This window comes from Chelonoidis abingdonii, chromosome 2, assembly GCF_003597395.2.
Source record: "Chelonoidis abingdonii isolate Lonesome George chromosome 2, CheloAbing_2.0, whole genome shotgun sequence".
NCBI lineage: Eukaryota > Metazoa > Chordata > Testudines > Testudinidae > Chelonoidis > Chelonoidis abingdonii.
The window spans coordinates 45,300,721-45,316,701 of NC_133770.1; the positions used below are offsets into that span (position 1 = coordinate 45,300,721).

A 15,981-nucleotide genomic window follows, 5' to 3' on the forward strand; every position below is an offset into this window, starting at 1 on the left:
TCAGTGGAAATGCCAAGGCAAGGGCAGTCTGCAAAAGGGAGAGCAGATATTCCCAAGACTGGTGGGTAACACTGAAATTAATCTCCCCAACAGTCATAAACTGTGCTTCTGATCCCCACACTGGTTGTCAAGAATCAAAAAACAGAAGGAGGAAAAAAAAAATAAACCACACAGCCCCTTTATTGCATTTCCGTTCTCTGGCTCCTAATATGCATCTAGGTCCAATGCAGTGAGAAATTATTTTAAAAACTCCTGTTCACAGATAAAACATGGTTTTTCTGACCCCAAAGGGTCAGCCATGTTACCAGGTCAGTATACGTTTGGATCTTACCCAAAATACCACACTGCCAGCCAACGGTTTATTATAAAGAAAAAACAAGGAGAGGGATGTTAAATGGTAAACCAGTCACATACATACAAAGACTTCGAAGTCCATGTATCAGGTTCTTAGCAGTATTGGTGAGTTTGCTGGCTTGAAAGTCCCTCTAGAGCACATCCACAGCTTGGATGGGTCATTCAGTCCTTTGTTCAGAGCTTCGTTTGTAGAAAAGTTACTTCAAAGGAAGAAGCAGAACTGAAGACAAAATGGAGAAGATGCCTCTGTCTTTTATAGTCTTTTTGCCATCCAACTTGTATTTCCTCTGTTCCAAACACAAGCTGCACAGCCTGGAAGCTTTAGAATTGTGTTCATAGCATGCCTCTGCATGCCTTGCTGAATCATAAGGTGTATCCCTTGCCTTTTCTCAATGAATCAGTTGAATAGCTGATGTCTCTTGATCGGCCATCAAGCAGGGTAGGCAGTGCTAATGCTAATCTATCGGGAGTGTGAGCCAGATGCACAGCACAAGTTTGGAACTACAGACCTACCATACATATAACTTACAATGCAAAGTATACAAACACATAAGCAAGATTATCATACTTGGCAAATTGTAACATTTTTGCTGATACCTTACGTGGCATATCTAGCACAGTTCATTGCATTTTTACAATATTGGTATTCATAATATCCTAAAGTGTCCCCCAGATTCCATATAGTGTCTCAGACCTATCCTCCATGAACTTATCCAATACTTTTTTGAACCCACTTATCATTTTGGCCTTCACAACATCCCCTGACAACAAGTTCCACATGCTGACCATGCATTGTGTGAAGATGTACTTCCTTCTATTTGTTTTAAATCTGCTCCCTATTGATTTCATTGCGTGACCCATGGTTCTTGTGTTATGTAATAGGGTAAATAACACTTTCCTATTCACTTTCTCCACACCATTATGATTTTATAGACCTCTATCATGTCCCCCCCCTTAGCAGTCTCTTCATATGGAGGCTGTTTCATATCCCTAATCATTTTTGTTGCCCTTCTCTGTATCTTTTCCAATACTAATGTATCTTTTTTGAGATGAGGCAACCAGAACTTCATGCAGTATTCAAGATGTAGGCATACCAGGGACTTATATAGTGGCATTAAAATATTTTCTTATTATCTATCCCTTTCATCATGGTTCTCAGCATTCTCTTAGTTTTCTCAGTTGCCACTGAACATTGAGCGGATGTTTTCAGAGAACTGTCCATGATGACTCCAACATCTTTCTTGAGTGGTGACAGCTAATTTGGAATCCATAATTTTATATGTCTAGTTGGGATTATGTTTTCCAAAGTGCATTACTTTGCATTTATCAACATTGAATTTCATCCTCCATTTTGTTGCCCAATCACCCAGTTTTTTGAGACCCTTCTATAGCTCTTCACAGTCTGCTTGTGACATTACTGTCTTGAGTAGTTTTGTATCATTGGCAAATTTTGCCATCTCACTGTTTACCCCTTTTTCCAGATCATTTATGGCGTAGGAATCCCAGATGTAGGAATCTCCCTTACCTCCTTGCAATAGAGCGATTTACAAAAATTAATTTGGCTTCTCCACAATGACCTTGTCTCCCTGAGTGCTACTTTAGCACCTCAATCATCCTGTGGCCTCCCTGATTGTTTGGCAGGCTTCCTGCTTCTGATGTACTTACAAACTAACATCCTTTTTTTTAAAATCTTTTTGCTATTTGCTCTTCAAATTCTTTGGGGTGCCTAATTATACTTGATATCCAGAGTTTATGCTCCTTTCTATTTTTCTCACTAGGATTTGACTTCGAATTTTTAATGTCTTTTTTTTTGTCATCTTTTTTACTGTTTAGCCATGATGGCATTTTTTATTCTCTTTTATGGTGTTTATTTGGGGTATACATATAGTTTGAGCTTCTATTATGGGTTTTTAAATACGGTTCCATACACTTATTTCACCCTGGTGACTGTTCCTTTTAATGTCTGTTTAACTAGCCGCCTCTTTTTTTCTTTTTTGTATATTTCCCTTTTTGAAGTTAAATGGTGCTGTGGTGAGTTTCTTTGGAATTTCCCCCTCCCAAAGTGTTAAATTTAATTATTTTGTGGTCACTATTACTGAGCAATTCAGCTATATTCAACTGTTGGACCAGACTCTGTGTGCCATTTTAAAGCTAAATCAAGAATTATCTCTCGCTTTTTGGGTTCCAGGGCTAGCTGCTCCAAGAACAGTCATTTAATGGTGTCTAGAAATTTTATCACTGCATTCCATCCTGAGGTGACATTTTCCCAGTCAATACATGGATAGTGGAAATCCTTCATTATTGCTGGGTTTTTTCTTTTTGTAGCCTCTCTAATCTCCTTGAGCATTTCACAATAATCATTCTCATTCTGGGCAGGTGACTCAAAATATATTACTACTGCTTTACTCTTATTAGTCAAGCATGGAATTTCTGTGTGTAGAGACTCTGTGGTACAGTTTGATTAATTTAAGATGTTTACTACATTTGACTCCATTCTTTCTTTCACGTATAGTGCCACTACAGCACGATCTACATTGTCATTCCTGTTTCTTTTGTACCCTGGTATTGCCATGTCCCATTGATTGTCATCATTCCACCAAGTTTCTGTGATGATTATTATATCAATATCCTCAATTAATCACAGGCACTCGAATTCACCCATCTTAGTATTTAGACATCTAGTATACAAGCACTTCTAAAATTTGTCTATATTTTGCCTTCATGAGATGTGCTATAGTTGAATGGGACTCTTTCTTTGACTATTTTTTCTTCAGTTCCACCTGTATTGTATCAATTTCTATCGTCTCTTTTTTTACTAGGATATAGAGTATCCCATTTAATAAATCCTCTCCTAAGGGATGTGTTTGTTTGAACTGTGTGCTCCTCTGCACTTGTCTGCTTTCTCCCAGCGTTTAGTTTAACAACACCTCTACAACCTTTTTAATTTTACATGCCAGCGATCTGGTTCCATTTTGGTTTAGGTGGCGTCCATCCTTGGAACCCTGCAAATCCACGTATATTTGCAGACCACTTTCGCCGATAGTGGCTTGGATCTAGATACAACTGCGCAGGCCTCTACTCACCAGCAGGGCCTGGCCCGGAGCGTCTGGCTTGTGCAGCCCGAGGGGCACAGCACGCTTGAGGCTGTTAGCCAGCAACTTGTGGCTGGGGATGGTGGCAGGTTGGAGTTGGGGCTGTTCAGCACCTGTTCACTGCGACTCTTCCTGTCCAGCAGCTCAGGCCCCTCAGGCAACACCCATGTCCCCACCATAGTGCGGCCCGCCACCTCATGGGCAGCAGGGCCTTCCCCCAGGGACTGGAGTGGGCTGGGTCCTGGCACCCAACTCCTCCAGCCCACTGTAATGCAACCTGCACTGCTGTTGCCGTGTGCCATTGTTCGGGAGCCCCCAGGAGCAGCACTTGGTGCAACATACCTTCCTCCCAGCCTCTCCCTCTGTGTCATCCCTTCTCCTCGAGACCCTGCCCCCATGCTACCCCTTATCCCACAGCCCCACCCTCACACTGCCTTTTCCCTGCAAGACCCCGCCCTCCCACTCGCTCCCTCCCATCTCCATTACTAGCCCTTGTAAGATGGATTCCTGCTGCTGGTGCAGATGCAGATACAGTAGATCATGGGTTGATCCTGTCAGATGTGGATCCCCATTTTTGTACCCACACAGGGCTCTATGCATCCTTTTTGTACAGGCTCCTCCTTTTCCCAAAAACTCCTCAGTTTCTAATAAATCTAGCTCTCTCCTCTGAACATCATTGTCTTATCCACACATTGAGACCCTGCAGTTCTTCCTGGCTAATGGGCCCTGTATATGGAACTGGAAGCATTTCAGAGAATGCTACCGTGGAGGTCCTAGACTTTAATCTCTTACCTACCAGCCTAAAATTGGGCTCCAGGACCTGTCTCCTACCTTTTTCCTATGTCAGTGGTATCTACTCGTACCATGACTACCAGCTCATCCCCAGCACTGCACATAAGTCCCTCTAGATGTCTCGAGAGAGCCACAAACTTCAGACCCAGCAGGCAATTCACCGTGTGGTTCTCCTGGTCATCACGAACACATCTATCTATATTTTTAATCGACTCCCCCTACTACTCTTTTGTGTCTCTCTTCCTAGTACCAGGGATCACCTGCTTTGTTGGGGTATGATAGGATACCATGACATCATCTGGAAGGAAAGTCGCAACTATGGGTTAATATCTCTCCACTCCAGATTGATGTTCTTGTTCTCTGAGATTTTTATCCTCCTCAACAGCACAGAGGCAGTTAGATGGTGGGAGGATCTGCTTTACTATGTCCTGGAAAGTCTTGTCTGTGTATCTGTGTCTCCCTTAGCTCCTCCAATTCAACTACTGTGGTCTGAAGAGCTTGTACTCTATCTTTGAAGGCCATGATCTGTTTGCATTAAGTGCGCATACATGCCGCCAGCCTACAAGGCAGGTAATCATATGTGTTGCTTTCAGTGTAATAAAATGGATAGTCCCCACTCTGTCGCTCAACTTCTGCCTGCATTATCTTTCCTCTTGTAGCAGTTTATTTTTGTTTGTTGTTTGTGTGAGGTTTGTTGTTGTGTGTGTTTGATTTTTGTGGGTGATGGTGGTGGGAGAGTTACTGGCCTAACTTTTTAGAGAATGTTGATTAGGTTGATCGGGCTTCCATGCTCTCCCATTTGCTCCTCCTGTTCGCTAGCTTCTCTGGTTGTTTGGGAGCTGGCTTTTAAAATCCCTGTTCTCCCTGAGTTAGCCTTGCCCCCTTGTCAAGGGATCCTAAATGGATTAGAGTTCAAAGGATGGCAGGCTAGAGCCTCATTAGGAAGCTCTCAGCTTTGCCTAGCACGCCGCTAGGCTCAGCATGCAGTTCCCTAAACAGACCACACTACAAACTTCAACCAAGAGGGCACATGGCAAGCAAACAAGCTTCACAACAACAAACCAACTAACAGACAACACACTCCCTCTAAAAGTTGCATAGTTGTTTCTCCTTTACTGTGAGAACTCTGTGGCAAGACTCTACTGTTTGCTGCTCCTGTTTGTTAGCTGGGCACAGGGCACTAAAAACAGCAAGTTTTAGGAGGTATACTTTGAACCCTTCAGTCCACCCCAAGCCTTTCTCCCATGGCATTCCAAAAGCCCGGTAGCCCGCCATCAATGCCATGTAGCACCCCTCATTCACCCCAGGGTCCTGGGGCCAGCCCCAGAGGCAAAGTGACAAAGAAGACAACACATCTACACATGGCTGTGAACATCACTGCTGCAATGTGTATGTGCATTGTATGATTGGACTCTTAATATTGTGCTGTACTGTTCTTGAGCTTCTATTGTTTTTTATGTTAGCAAAATTGCACACTTCTATTGACAGTTTTAATTTGCACTATTTCTCAAATATCTTTTAGTTCAAAGGTGACTACTGTTTCATAAAAGCACATGCCATACATAAAGTATGTTGTAATTCCAAAAAGAGACAATGCAAATCACTTAAAAATTAAAAAAAAATATATTATGCAGGGTATACCAGTACATTAAACATTTTATAGGAGTACACTGGCTATTTTACAGAGAAGCACAAGGCAGTCTCTAGTCTTGTCATTAGCGAGCACCACCTCCCATGCAAGCGGCCAAAGGCACACTCAGCTTTAATCCTGCAACTACTCAGGTGTTAGTTAAAACGTTCCTTTGTACTATCCAAATGTCCTGCATGGCTGGGGCAAACCTAGGTGGTGTGGCAACACCATGCACAGGGAACTGGAGCCCAGGATCTGGTCTAAGAGTAGGAGAACTGTGGGATTCCATCCCAGAAAATGTAAAGGCATGAGGCTTAGTGCCTTAGAGGGGTGCACTCAAAAGAATTGGGGGTGGAGGGGAGTCAAAGGTGCAGTTAGCTCTGTAAGCATGACAGGTTGTAGGGTTTGAAGCCAGAACCTTCAGATCCACAGCACATACCTCTTCCACTAGAGTTAAGAGTTGCTGATAGCAGAAACAGGCTGTTATCCTCTATGCAGACAAGCTTCAAGTGGGCTACACAACTATTTGTAAGACAACAGTTGAGTACAGGATGTCTGGTTTTCTTGGTTCTCTCTCTGGCTTTGGGAGAAGGCTATGGTCTAGTAGTTAGAGTAGTGGTTACAGGCAATATTGTCAAACACATTGCTGTGGTATATTCATTCTGAATGCCATTGTGACAAAGTGGGTGTACTTGTGTCCTCTAACTTTAGAGACCTGGGTGTGATCCCCCACTGTGCCTGAAATAACCTCATGAAGGGTGTTACCTTATTAGTAAAATGGTCCCAATGATGCTTACCTCCCTCCCAGGATAGAAATATGAGGCTTGACTTCTTGTTAATGGATGTAAAATGCACATGAATATTAGTCAGTCAGTAGAAGAGATGAGAGCAGAAATCAATCTCCTGGCTTCCAGCCCATCTCATGAGGCGTGTCTCATTATGAGCGAGATTTTACTTGAGATGTAGGCAGGCATGAGAGGGATGCCACATGTTTGAGTGTAATGTGAGAAGCATGATACTTAGTTGGCAGTTCTGGCTGTGAAGGTCTTTAAGGCTTCATGTGAGGAGGTATACTGGGCCTCTGTGGTTCTAGGGTGAACCAATCCTGGCCTGAGCTTGTCCTTGTTAATTTCTTAACTGACTGTCAGGTGATGTATAACCTACTGACATTCCTTAAGGATGGGCACAAAAGCTAGGGATCTGGTTTATGAATTCTGGCCTAGAAAGCTCAGAATGTGGGATATTTTAGGCAGGTTTTTTTTCTCTCTGTTGCGGTTAGACTCGGTCATCTTTCAGGTAGTCTGAAGCCTTGGCTAAAGAGGTGCTTGTTGTTCCTCTGAGATATTCTTTACTCCTGGGGGGATTCTGCATGAAAACATTCAAAATTCTGCATACTTTATTTGTCAAAATAATGCAGTGTAATCACAGCAGTTTCAATGTTTTGGTAATTGATTTTAAACTACAATATAGAAAAAAGTCATAACTGTTCAGCAGTTCCTAAACACATGAAAGTTAAGTTACAAACACTTTGTAACTAATACCCTGCATTCCAGTTATAAGCTTGGATTTTCATTTAAATTACATTACAGAACACCAAACAGCTTCTCCTCTCCACCCTTGCAAAAAAAAAAAAATAGAATGTTATTTTTAATTTGCTCAGATGGAGTCACTACCCACAGTTTGAAAACTGCTGGCATTGGAGCAATGGTATGGAATAAACATAAAATTGCTGTAAAGTATAACTTTACCGTACAGGTTCTCACTCTGTCTGTCTTTGATTTTTTTTATACATGACGTGTATATGGCCCTATCTAGTAGAAAAAAAAATACATTGTCGCTATCAGCGCTTGAATCTTTAGCTCTTTTTGGACCCTTTCTTTGAGTTTGTGAAGTACACTGGGACCATGATTACAGTTTAGAGCTCCGGGTGGTATTGCAATAGAAGAATTTAAAAAAAAAAAAAAAAAGCCAAAACTAAATCTTTATCTACACACTGGTTTCAAAGCAAGGTAAGCTGCACCAGTGCAAGTCACTTTTCATGCAGGGGCAGCACATTTACACTAGGGACTTCATTGGTGCAGTTCCTCTGGTGCAGCTATACCAGTGCGATAACAGTGGTAACAAAACTTGAGTTGTATCCAAAATGTTGGCTATGTGTCGTCGTTGTTTCTAACGATCCATATTTACCTACAATTTTGTGTCTCCTGCCTTCTGATTAAGGTCAGATCACCTGGTTTGGCTATGAAAGCCCTCGTAGCTTCTGGGACTATATCCGAGTAGCTTGCTGTAAGGTTTCACACAATTGCATCTGCAGCATCGAGAATATGGAGAATGTCAGTTCTTCTAGAGCAAAGGTAAGAAATAAAACATCAAGGTGGCTGCAAATTACATCATTTATTGTATGTACATCTTAATCTTTATTTTTGTTCACAACAAGAAAGTATAACTGGTTAAGTTTATCCTGTAAAATCCTTCAGTTTTTTTTTTTAAATAACTATTTATTTGGGAAGTTTTACAAATCATTGCCATGTAAATAGCAGAAAAAGAATGATAATCATTACAACAGTGAGCTTATTTTTTGTTTAGAGAAAAATAATGTAGGAATATAAATCTCATCAAATCTTTCTGTTTAACAGAGTGTTTATTGTATAACAGGTTGAGCCTGTTCACACCATCCCAAACATATTGTTTCTGGTGATTTTATTAAATTGAGTGAAACTACTGACTCTATTCATATTTATCAAATCAAGCATATCTATCAAATATTAATAATTTTTTAAAAAGACGTAATTTTTTTTCCTGCAGGTTAATGTATTTTGTCTGAGTCCTGAATAGATGGTACCCAAATATCAAAGTAACTTTGTCCTCTTTAATTTTTCGATAACATCTTCCTATTTATTTTGGAACCATTCTTCTCATTTTGGTCTATTTTTCTTTTTCCGGTGAAAGGCTATCAGTTGTCTAGTGGCTATTAGTAGATAAGAGATTAGTTCTTCTTTTCTTTGAGACTGTTTCCTCTAGGAAGCCCCAGAAGGATTACCGAGGGTAATAAATATACAGTAATTGATAATGTTTGGTTATGAAGTGCATCCCAATACTCTCTGGACTTGTCCACTCCATGTGCATAAAATCTCTCTTCTTTTCGCCACAATTTCTCCAACATTTATCCTCATTCAATTTTTATATATAAATAAAATAATTTTTAATCTGACTGGCATACTATTGAAACAGTATCTTAAAGAAATTTTCTTTTATCATGCTACATGCTGAGGTTGCAGGTCCTGTTTCGCAGATCAAAACACGTTCCTCTGGGGGTAATTTGTCTGTTCAAATCTTTCTTCCTCTGTGTCAGACGGGGGCATTTCTTGCTTGGGAAAGTTGTCTGCAAAGTTTGACGATGTTTTCTCCCCTAATTGACCAGAAGCCAACATTTCTTTTAAAGTTAGTTTCTGTATAAAAACCACTTTTCTAGAAAGTGGAGAAAATAACATCTAACTTGAAAGTGCCTTAGGAGAATGGGCCAGTCTGACACACACTGGTTGGAGCCACTGTGTTATCTCTTTGCCACAGCAAGAATGAGCTTTGTTGGAGATTAGACTGTGTGTGTCAGCTCCCAGCCACCCCAGAGTGTCTTCTCAACCAGCAAGCTCTTTGAGACTCTACCAGTCTTAGCCTTGCCTAGCAGGTAAAAATCAATGAACTCCAGCCACTGAGCACCTCAGAGTTGTCTCTCTACAGTGTACAGACCGTATTACTTTGCATTCACTGAAGATACTCGCTGCTCTTTTAAAGAGTTAGGGCATTACAGATTAGTAACTTAGTTGGGGTAATGCACCCTTCCCTTCAAGCACAACACTGAGTTGGTTTGTAGGAAAAATAGAACAAGTTTATTAACAAAAGGATATAGGTTAAGTGATACCAAGTATAAGAAATAAAAACAGGAAGAGTTACAAGCAGATAAAAGTGAAAATATGTGTCTAAGGCCTTGGCTACACTGGCACTTTACAGCGCTGCAACTGGGGTGTGAAAAAACACCCCCCTGAGCGCTGCAAGATGCAGCGCTGTAAAGTGTCAGTGTAATCAGGGCGGCAGCGCTGGGAACGCGGCTCCCAGCGCTGCACGCTACACCCGTAAGGGATGTGGTTTACAAGCAGCGCTGGGAGAGCTCTCTCCCAGCGCTGTGGCTTTGACTACACTCACACTTCAAAGCGCTGCCGCGGCAGCGCTCCCGCAGCGCTGCCGGGGCAGCACTTTGAAATGTCTAATGTAGCCAAGCCCTAAGACTGAAACCATTAGTGAATTACAGTCTTTGCCTAAGCAGGTTTATCACCTGTATCAATTCCAGAGACTTGGTTGAATGACCAAACATTCTGTGATTTCAAGAGTTCTGACCCCTTGAATCTCCCAAGTAATGGAAAACCTTGGGTTCTTTCCTTTTTATAGTCCAGTAAATCTTTTGAAATGTATTCTTCAAAAAGTAAGCCCTAGACCAAGCTTCTCTCTCCTGCTGGGGTGCAGGCACCATGCTGTCTTCCCAAAGTTATAAACTCTCCTTCAAGATGCAGGAAGACTTCCAGGGAATAGAGTCTTCATCCCCTGTTGAGTTTAAGAACTTCTATTTTCCACTTTGTAGGCTGTTGGCTTTGTTTACATCTTATGTAAATAGATCTTCATTATCTCTGTCTGATCTGGCTGGTCAGACAAGCAAATACACTTTCCTTTGTATAGGGCAGATTGGGATTATGCACTGTTTGCCAAACACATTTTAAGAACATAATTCTAGCTCATATTTATAACTTTGTACACAGCCCGAACATACATCATGCAAGAATATTAATGATCAGTAAGTTACTAATTTTCCAGTGATATATTACATGCCATTTTTTGGCTATATGTCATGACAACAGAGTGTTAGGTATAATAAGTTTCAGGGCCAGCTCAGGCTTTTTTGCCACCCCAAGCTGACATAGAATAATGAACTACAAATGTCCTGTGTCACAGCCAGTTAAAGTTTTTGATTTCAAAATAAATTAGAAAAGTTTCTGTGTTGAAGAGCTGGTCAGCCATATGTATTCCTTGTCTCTCCCTATCTATAAAACTTTCTGGTTCATGATTTTGGTTAAAATCTGGATTATTTGCAATGGGTATAGTTGGCAAGGGCAAATTTTTTTATTTTTAGTTCTCTGTAGCTTTGAGATAGTAGCCATTTTAAAAGAAGGCATATACATTTCTGTAGGATATTTTTTATATTAATCTGTGGTAACCAAGCATATTCCCCAGTGGTTTTTCTTCAGTAAAACCCAGTGATGGGGTGCTGTAGAGCACCCCGAATCCACTATTTTTTTGAGCTGGCTGGTTTGGTCATACCATAAAATACTTGGAACAGCTTCTTCATCCTGTTTAATAAGTCTGTACAAAATGTCTGCATTCACACTCAATCTTTTCTTATTCCATATAAATACTAATGTTGTTTTCTATATTCCTGTTAAGATTTTATCTTGGATGATTATAGAAGGATTTTTGAACAATAAAGATAGCCTTAGCAAAATATTCATTTTGACCATGGCTGTTCTTCCCAACTGAGAAATTGCATAGTTCCACCAGCATTCCAAGCTCTCTTCATTTGCTGCTCTTGTAGATTGTTTTCAGGCTTTAATGCCCATGAATCTGACAGAATTTGTTGCCCATTTGTACCCTAGTGTTTTCCAGAGGCATGACTCCTTAGAGGGCTGGCAAACTGATAGCTAACAGTTCAGCTTTAAAGCCAGACACTCCCAAAATCCTGGATTTCTTTAGATACGAATTTTATGGAAATATTCAGGTTAAATTTTTTAAAAAAGTCATCAACATATAATGTGTTCCTGCAAATTTTATTCCTGTGATAAATTCATTATTCATTATCCTTTGTGCAAAGGGCTCTATGGCCAATGCTTTTTAAAAAAACAAACAAACAAACCATACCTACTAATTCTTCCAATGATGCACATGTCAATTCTCTGTGAGGTGTATGTGTGTGCTCAGTGCACTGAAGTCAGAGACTTCTCCCCTTACCTGTTGGGGCAGCGCATGCATGCACCCTGTTCTGCCTCATGCTGCTGCACAATAGTATAAAGGGAAGACCCACCCCGCAATCTCCCTCAGTCCTTCTTACCACCCATGACCGTTGTTGGAGTGTTCTTCCTTGCTCCTGCAAGTTTTTCCTTGTTCTTAGTGTTGTATATAGTTGATTCTCATTTAATATCCGAGGGGTAGCCGTGTTAGTCTGTATCCACAGAAACAATGAGGAATCCGGTGGCACCTTAAAGATTAACAGATATATTTGAACATAAGCTTTCGTGGGTAAAAAAAACACTTCTTCAGATGCATGGAATGAAACTTACAGATACAAGCATAAATATACTGACCTATGAAGAGAAGGAAGTTACCTTACAAGTGGAGAACCAGTGATGACAAGACCAATTCAGTTGGGGTGGATGTGGTCCACTCCCAATAACTGAGGAGGAGGTGTTAATACCAAGAGAGGGAAAATTGCTTTTGTAGTGAGCCAGCCACTCTCAGTCCCTATTCAAGCCAAAATTAATGGTGTTAAGTTTGCAAATGAATTGTAGCTCTGCAGTTTCTCTTTGAAATCTGTTTTTGAAGTTTTGTTGTTGTTGTTGAAGAATGGCTACTTTTCAATCTCTCTGGATGTTCAGTAACAGATTAAAGTATTCTCCTACTGGCTTTTATATGTTACTGATCCTGATATCTGGTTTGTTTCCATTTATCCTTTTACATAGAAACTGTCCGGTTTGGCCAATGTACATGGCAGGGGGGCATTGCTGGCACATGATGGCATATGTCATGTGAGTAGATGTGCAGGTGAATGAGCCTGTAATGGTGTGGCTGGTGTAGCTGGGTCCTATGATGGTGTCGCTAGAGTAGATATGGGAACGGAGAAGGCAACGGGGTTTGCTACTGGCATTTGTTCCTGGGTTAGTGTTTCTGTTTTGTGGTGGGTAGTTGCTGGTGAATATTTGCTTCAGTTTGGGGGGGCTGTCTGTAAGCGAGGATTGGCCTGTGGGGGATCGTTTTCCAGGATAGGCTGTAGATTGTTGATGATGCTCTGGAGAAGTTTTAGCTGGGGACTGTATGTGATGGCTAGTGGTGTTCTATTATTTTCCTTGTTGTGCCAGTCCTGTAGTAGGTGATTTCTGGGTACTCATCTGACTCTGTCAATCTGTTTGCTCACTTCCCCAGATGTGCGTTATAGTTTTAAGAATGCTTGATAGAGATATTGTAGATATTGTCTCTGTCTGAGTGATTGGAGCAAATGTGGTTGTATCTTAGAACTTGGCTGTAGACAATGGATCATGTGATGCACCTTGGGTGAAAGCTGGAGGCCTGTAGGTAAGTATAGTGGTCAGTAGATTTCCAGTCTAGGGTGGTGTTTGTGACCATCAGTTATTTGCACAATAGTGTCTAGGAAGTGGATCTCTTGTGTGGACTGGCCCAGGCTGAGGTTGATGATGGGTGGAAATTGTTGAAATTCAGGTGGAATTCTTCAGGGGCCTCCTTACAGTGGGTCCATATGATGAAGATGTCATCAATGTAGCGTAAGTAGAGGAGGGGCACTAGGTGATGAGAGTCAAAGAAGCGTTTTTATAAGTCAGCCATAAAAATGTTGGCATACTGTGGGGCTATGCGGGTACCCATAGCAGTGCCATTGACTGGAAGGTATAAGTTGTCCCCAAATCTGAAATAGTTGTGAGGGAGGACAAAGTTACAAAACTCAGCCACCAAGTGTGCCATGGTCTCATCAGGGATACTGTTCCTGACAGCTTGTAGTCCATCCTTGTGTGGAATATTGGTGTAAAGAGCTTCTACATCCATGGTGGCCAGGATGGTGTTTTCAGGAAGATCACCAATGCATTGTAGTTTCCTCAGGAAGTCGGTAGTGTAGCTAGGAGTGCCCGTAGCGTAGGGTCTGAGGAGAGAGTCCAAATAGACAGATAAACCTGCTGTAAGTGTGCCAATGCCTGAGATGATGGGGCATCTAGGATTTCCAGGTTTATGGATCTTGGCAGCAGATAGAATATCCCTGGTCGGAGCTCTAGGGGTGTGTCTGTGTAGATTTGTTCCCGTGCTATAGCAGGAAGTTTCTTGAGCAGATGGTATAGTTTCTTTTAGTACTTCTCAGTGGGATTGGAGGATAGTGGCCTGTAGAATGTAGTATTGGAGAGTTGTCTGGCAGCTTCCTGTTCAAAATTCCTCCTGTTAATGATGACTATAGCACCTCCTTTGTCAGCCCTTTTGATTATAATGTCAGAATTGTTTCTAAGGCTGTGAATGGTATTGCATTCTGTACAGCTGAGGTTACGGGGCAAGTGATGCTGTTTGTTCACAATTTCAGCCTGTTCACGTCTGTGGAAGCACTCTGTGTAGAAGTCCAGTCTGTCATTTCGACCGTCACTCCTACTCAGAGTGTTAAATCAAGCAGGACCGTGTGCCGGTGTGGCCTCACCAGCGTTGGTTTTCCTCTTTGCTGAGCCTCTCACCTGGGGTTCCTTTGACACTTCCATCGGACCCAGACCTGATATCTCAGGACCATGGTCACTTCTTCAGTCCCAACCAGGAGGATAGCTGATAGCCTGGATGTTCCATTGTTAACATCTCAGGAGGAGAGCTGTTTAAAGGAGGTACAAGGTGTCCTCTTGAATACAGTAACTCCTCACTTAACGTTGTAGTTATGTTCCTGAAAAATGCGACTTTAAGTGAAACGATGCTAAGCGAATCCAATTTCCCCATAAAATTTAATGTAAACGAGGGGGTTAGGTTCCAGGGAAATTTTTTTTCCACCAGACAAAAGACGTTTTTGTCCTGCGACCCGCCCGATGTTTCGTCAGTCAGGACACAAATTGTCCTGATATTTTGCACTCTTGTTTTTTGTTTTGTTTTGTTCTGCCATCAGGACACCACTCCCTGTCTTCCCCTCCCTCCCCATCCCCCCCGGCCTGTGGGACTCTAGGACTCCAGGACTCCGTTATTATTATTTTTTAATTTTTGTTCGCTTTGCCATCGAGACTCCGCCCCCGCCCCCCATGTGTGCCAGTGCCACTTCCCAAGTGGTGGGTAGGTGTATCCGGGCCCGCCCTCTACTCCAGGTTCCCTCCCAGGAACCCTCAAACCAGTAGTTCTGGGCTTTGCTCTCTTAGTCCTTACTGCTCCTGCCCTGCACTGCTTCCTACTCTTCAGGTATATGCTCTGGATAGATCAGCTCCAACTTCCTCTTCCCAGGGTGTGACTGCAGCCTTTCCCGATCCTGTGTGTTGCCAGCTTCCTGGTTTTATAGGCCCCATAAGTTTTTGTGTCCAGCTGAACCTGCCTGCACTCAATCTCCTGCTCCCTGGCTCTCCTTCCAGGGGCAACCTGTGGCATTAATAGGCCTACCTGGCCACCTTAACCCCTTCCAGACCACTCTATCACATGGACTATTTGTTATACCTGAAATAGCTAGGTTTTGCCTTTAGTTCCATCAGAGTCCACCTAGCAGCTATTTCAGCTTTCTACCCTTAATGCATCTTCCCTTTCAGTCCTGGGCTACCTGTTCATTTCTCCATCTCTCAGTGAAAGTAGCTGCCTCAGGCCACGTCTAGACTACCCGCCATATTGGCGGGTTAAAATCGATTGCTCGGGGATCGATATATCGCGTCTCATCTAGACGCGATATATCAATCCCTGAGTGCGCTTATATCGATTCCGGAACTCCACCAACCCCAACGGAGTTCCGGAATCGACATGGCGAGCCGCGGACATCGATCCCGCACGGTGAGGATGGGTGAGTAAATCGATTTTTAGATATTCGACTTCAGCTACGTTATTCACGTAGCTGAAGTTGCGTATCTAAAATCGATTTTCCCCCGTAGTGTAGACCAGCCCTCAGTGACAATCACCTCAGCCAGGAGAGTGGATGAATTACAAGCTTTAGTGTCTGACCCTCTGTACACAGTCCTCTACAAGGATGAGATAAACTTATCCCCTCATCTGAAATTTCTCACCAAAGTGGTCTCTCACTTCCACATCAATCAGACGTTATATTTATTAACTTCTTTCCCTAAGTCTCGTGCTCATAAG

General features: G+C 42.2%; 1 protein-coding gene across 4 annotated transcripts in view; it reads left to right on the plus strand.

The window, feature by feature from the left end:
• RUNDC3B (RUN domain containing 3B) overlaps positions 1 to 15,981 on the plus strand; it is a 178,216-nt gene that overhangs the window by 51,471 nt on the left and 110,764 nt on the right. For all 4 annotated transcript variants that reach the window (XM_075062321.1, XM_032806254.2, XM_032806259.2 and 1 more), the window contains exon 3: positions 8,089 to 8,222. In XM_075062321.1, the coding sequence (XP_074918422.1) occupies positions 8,089 to 8,222 (134 nt within the window). The remainder of the gene's footprint in view (positions 1 to 8,088; positions 8,223 to 15,981) is intronic.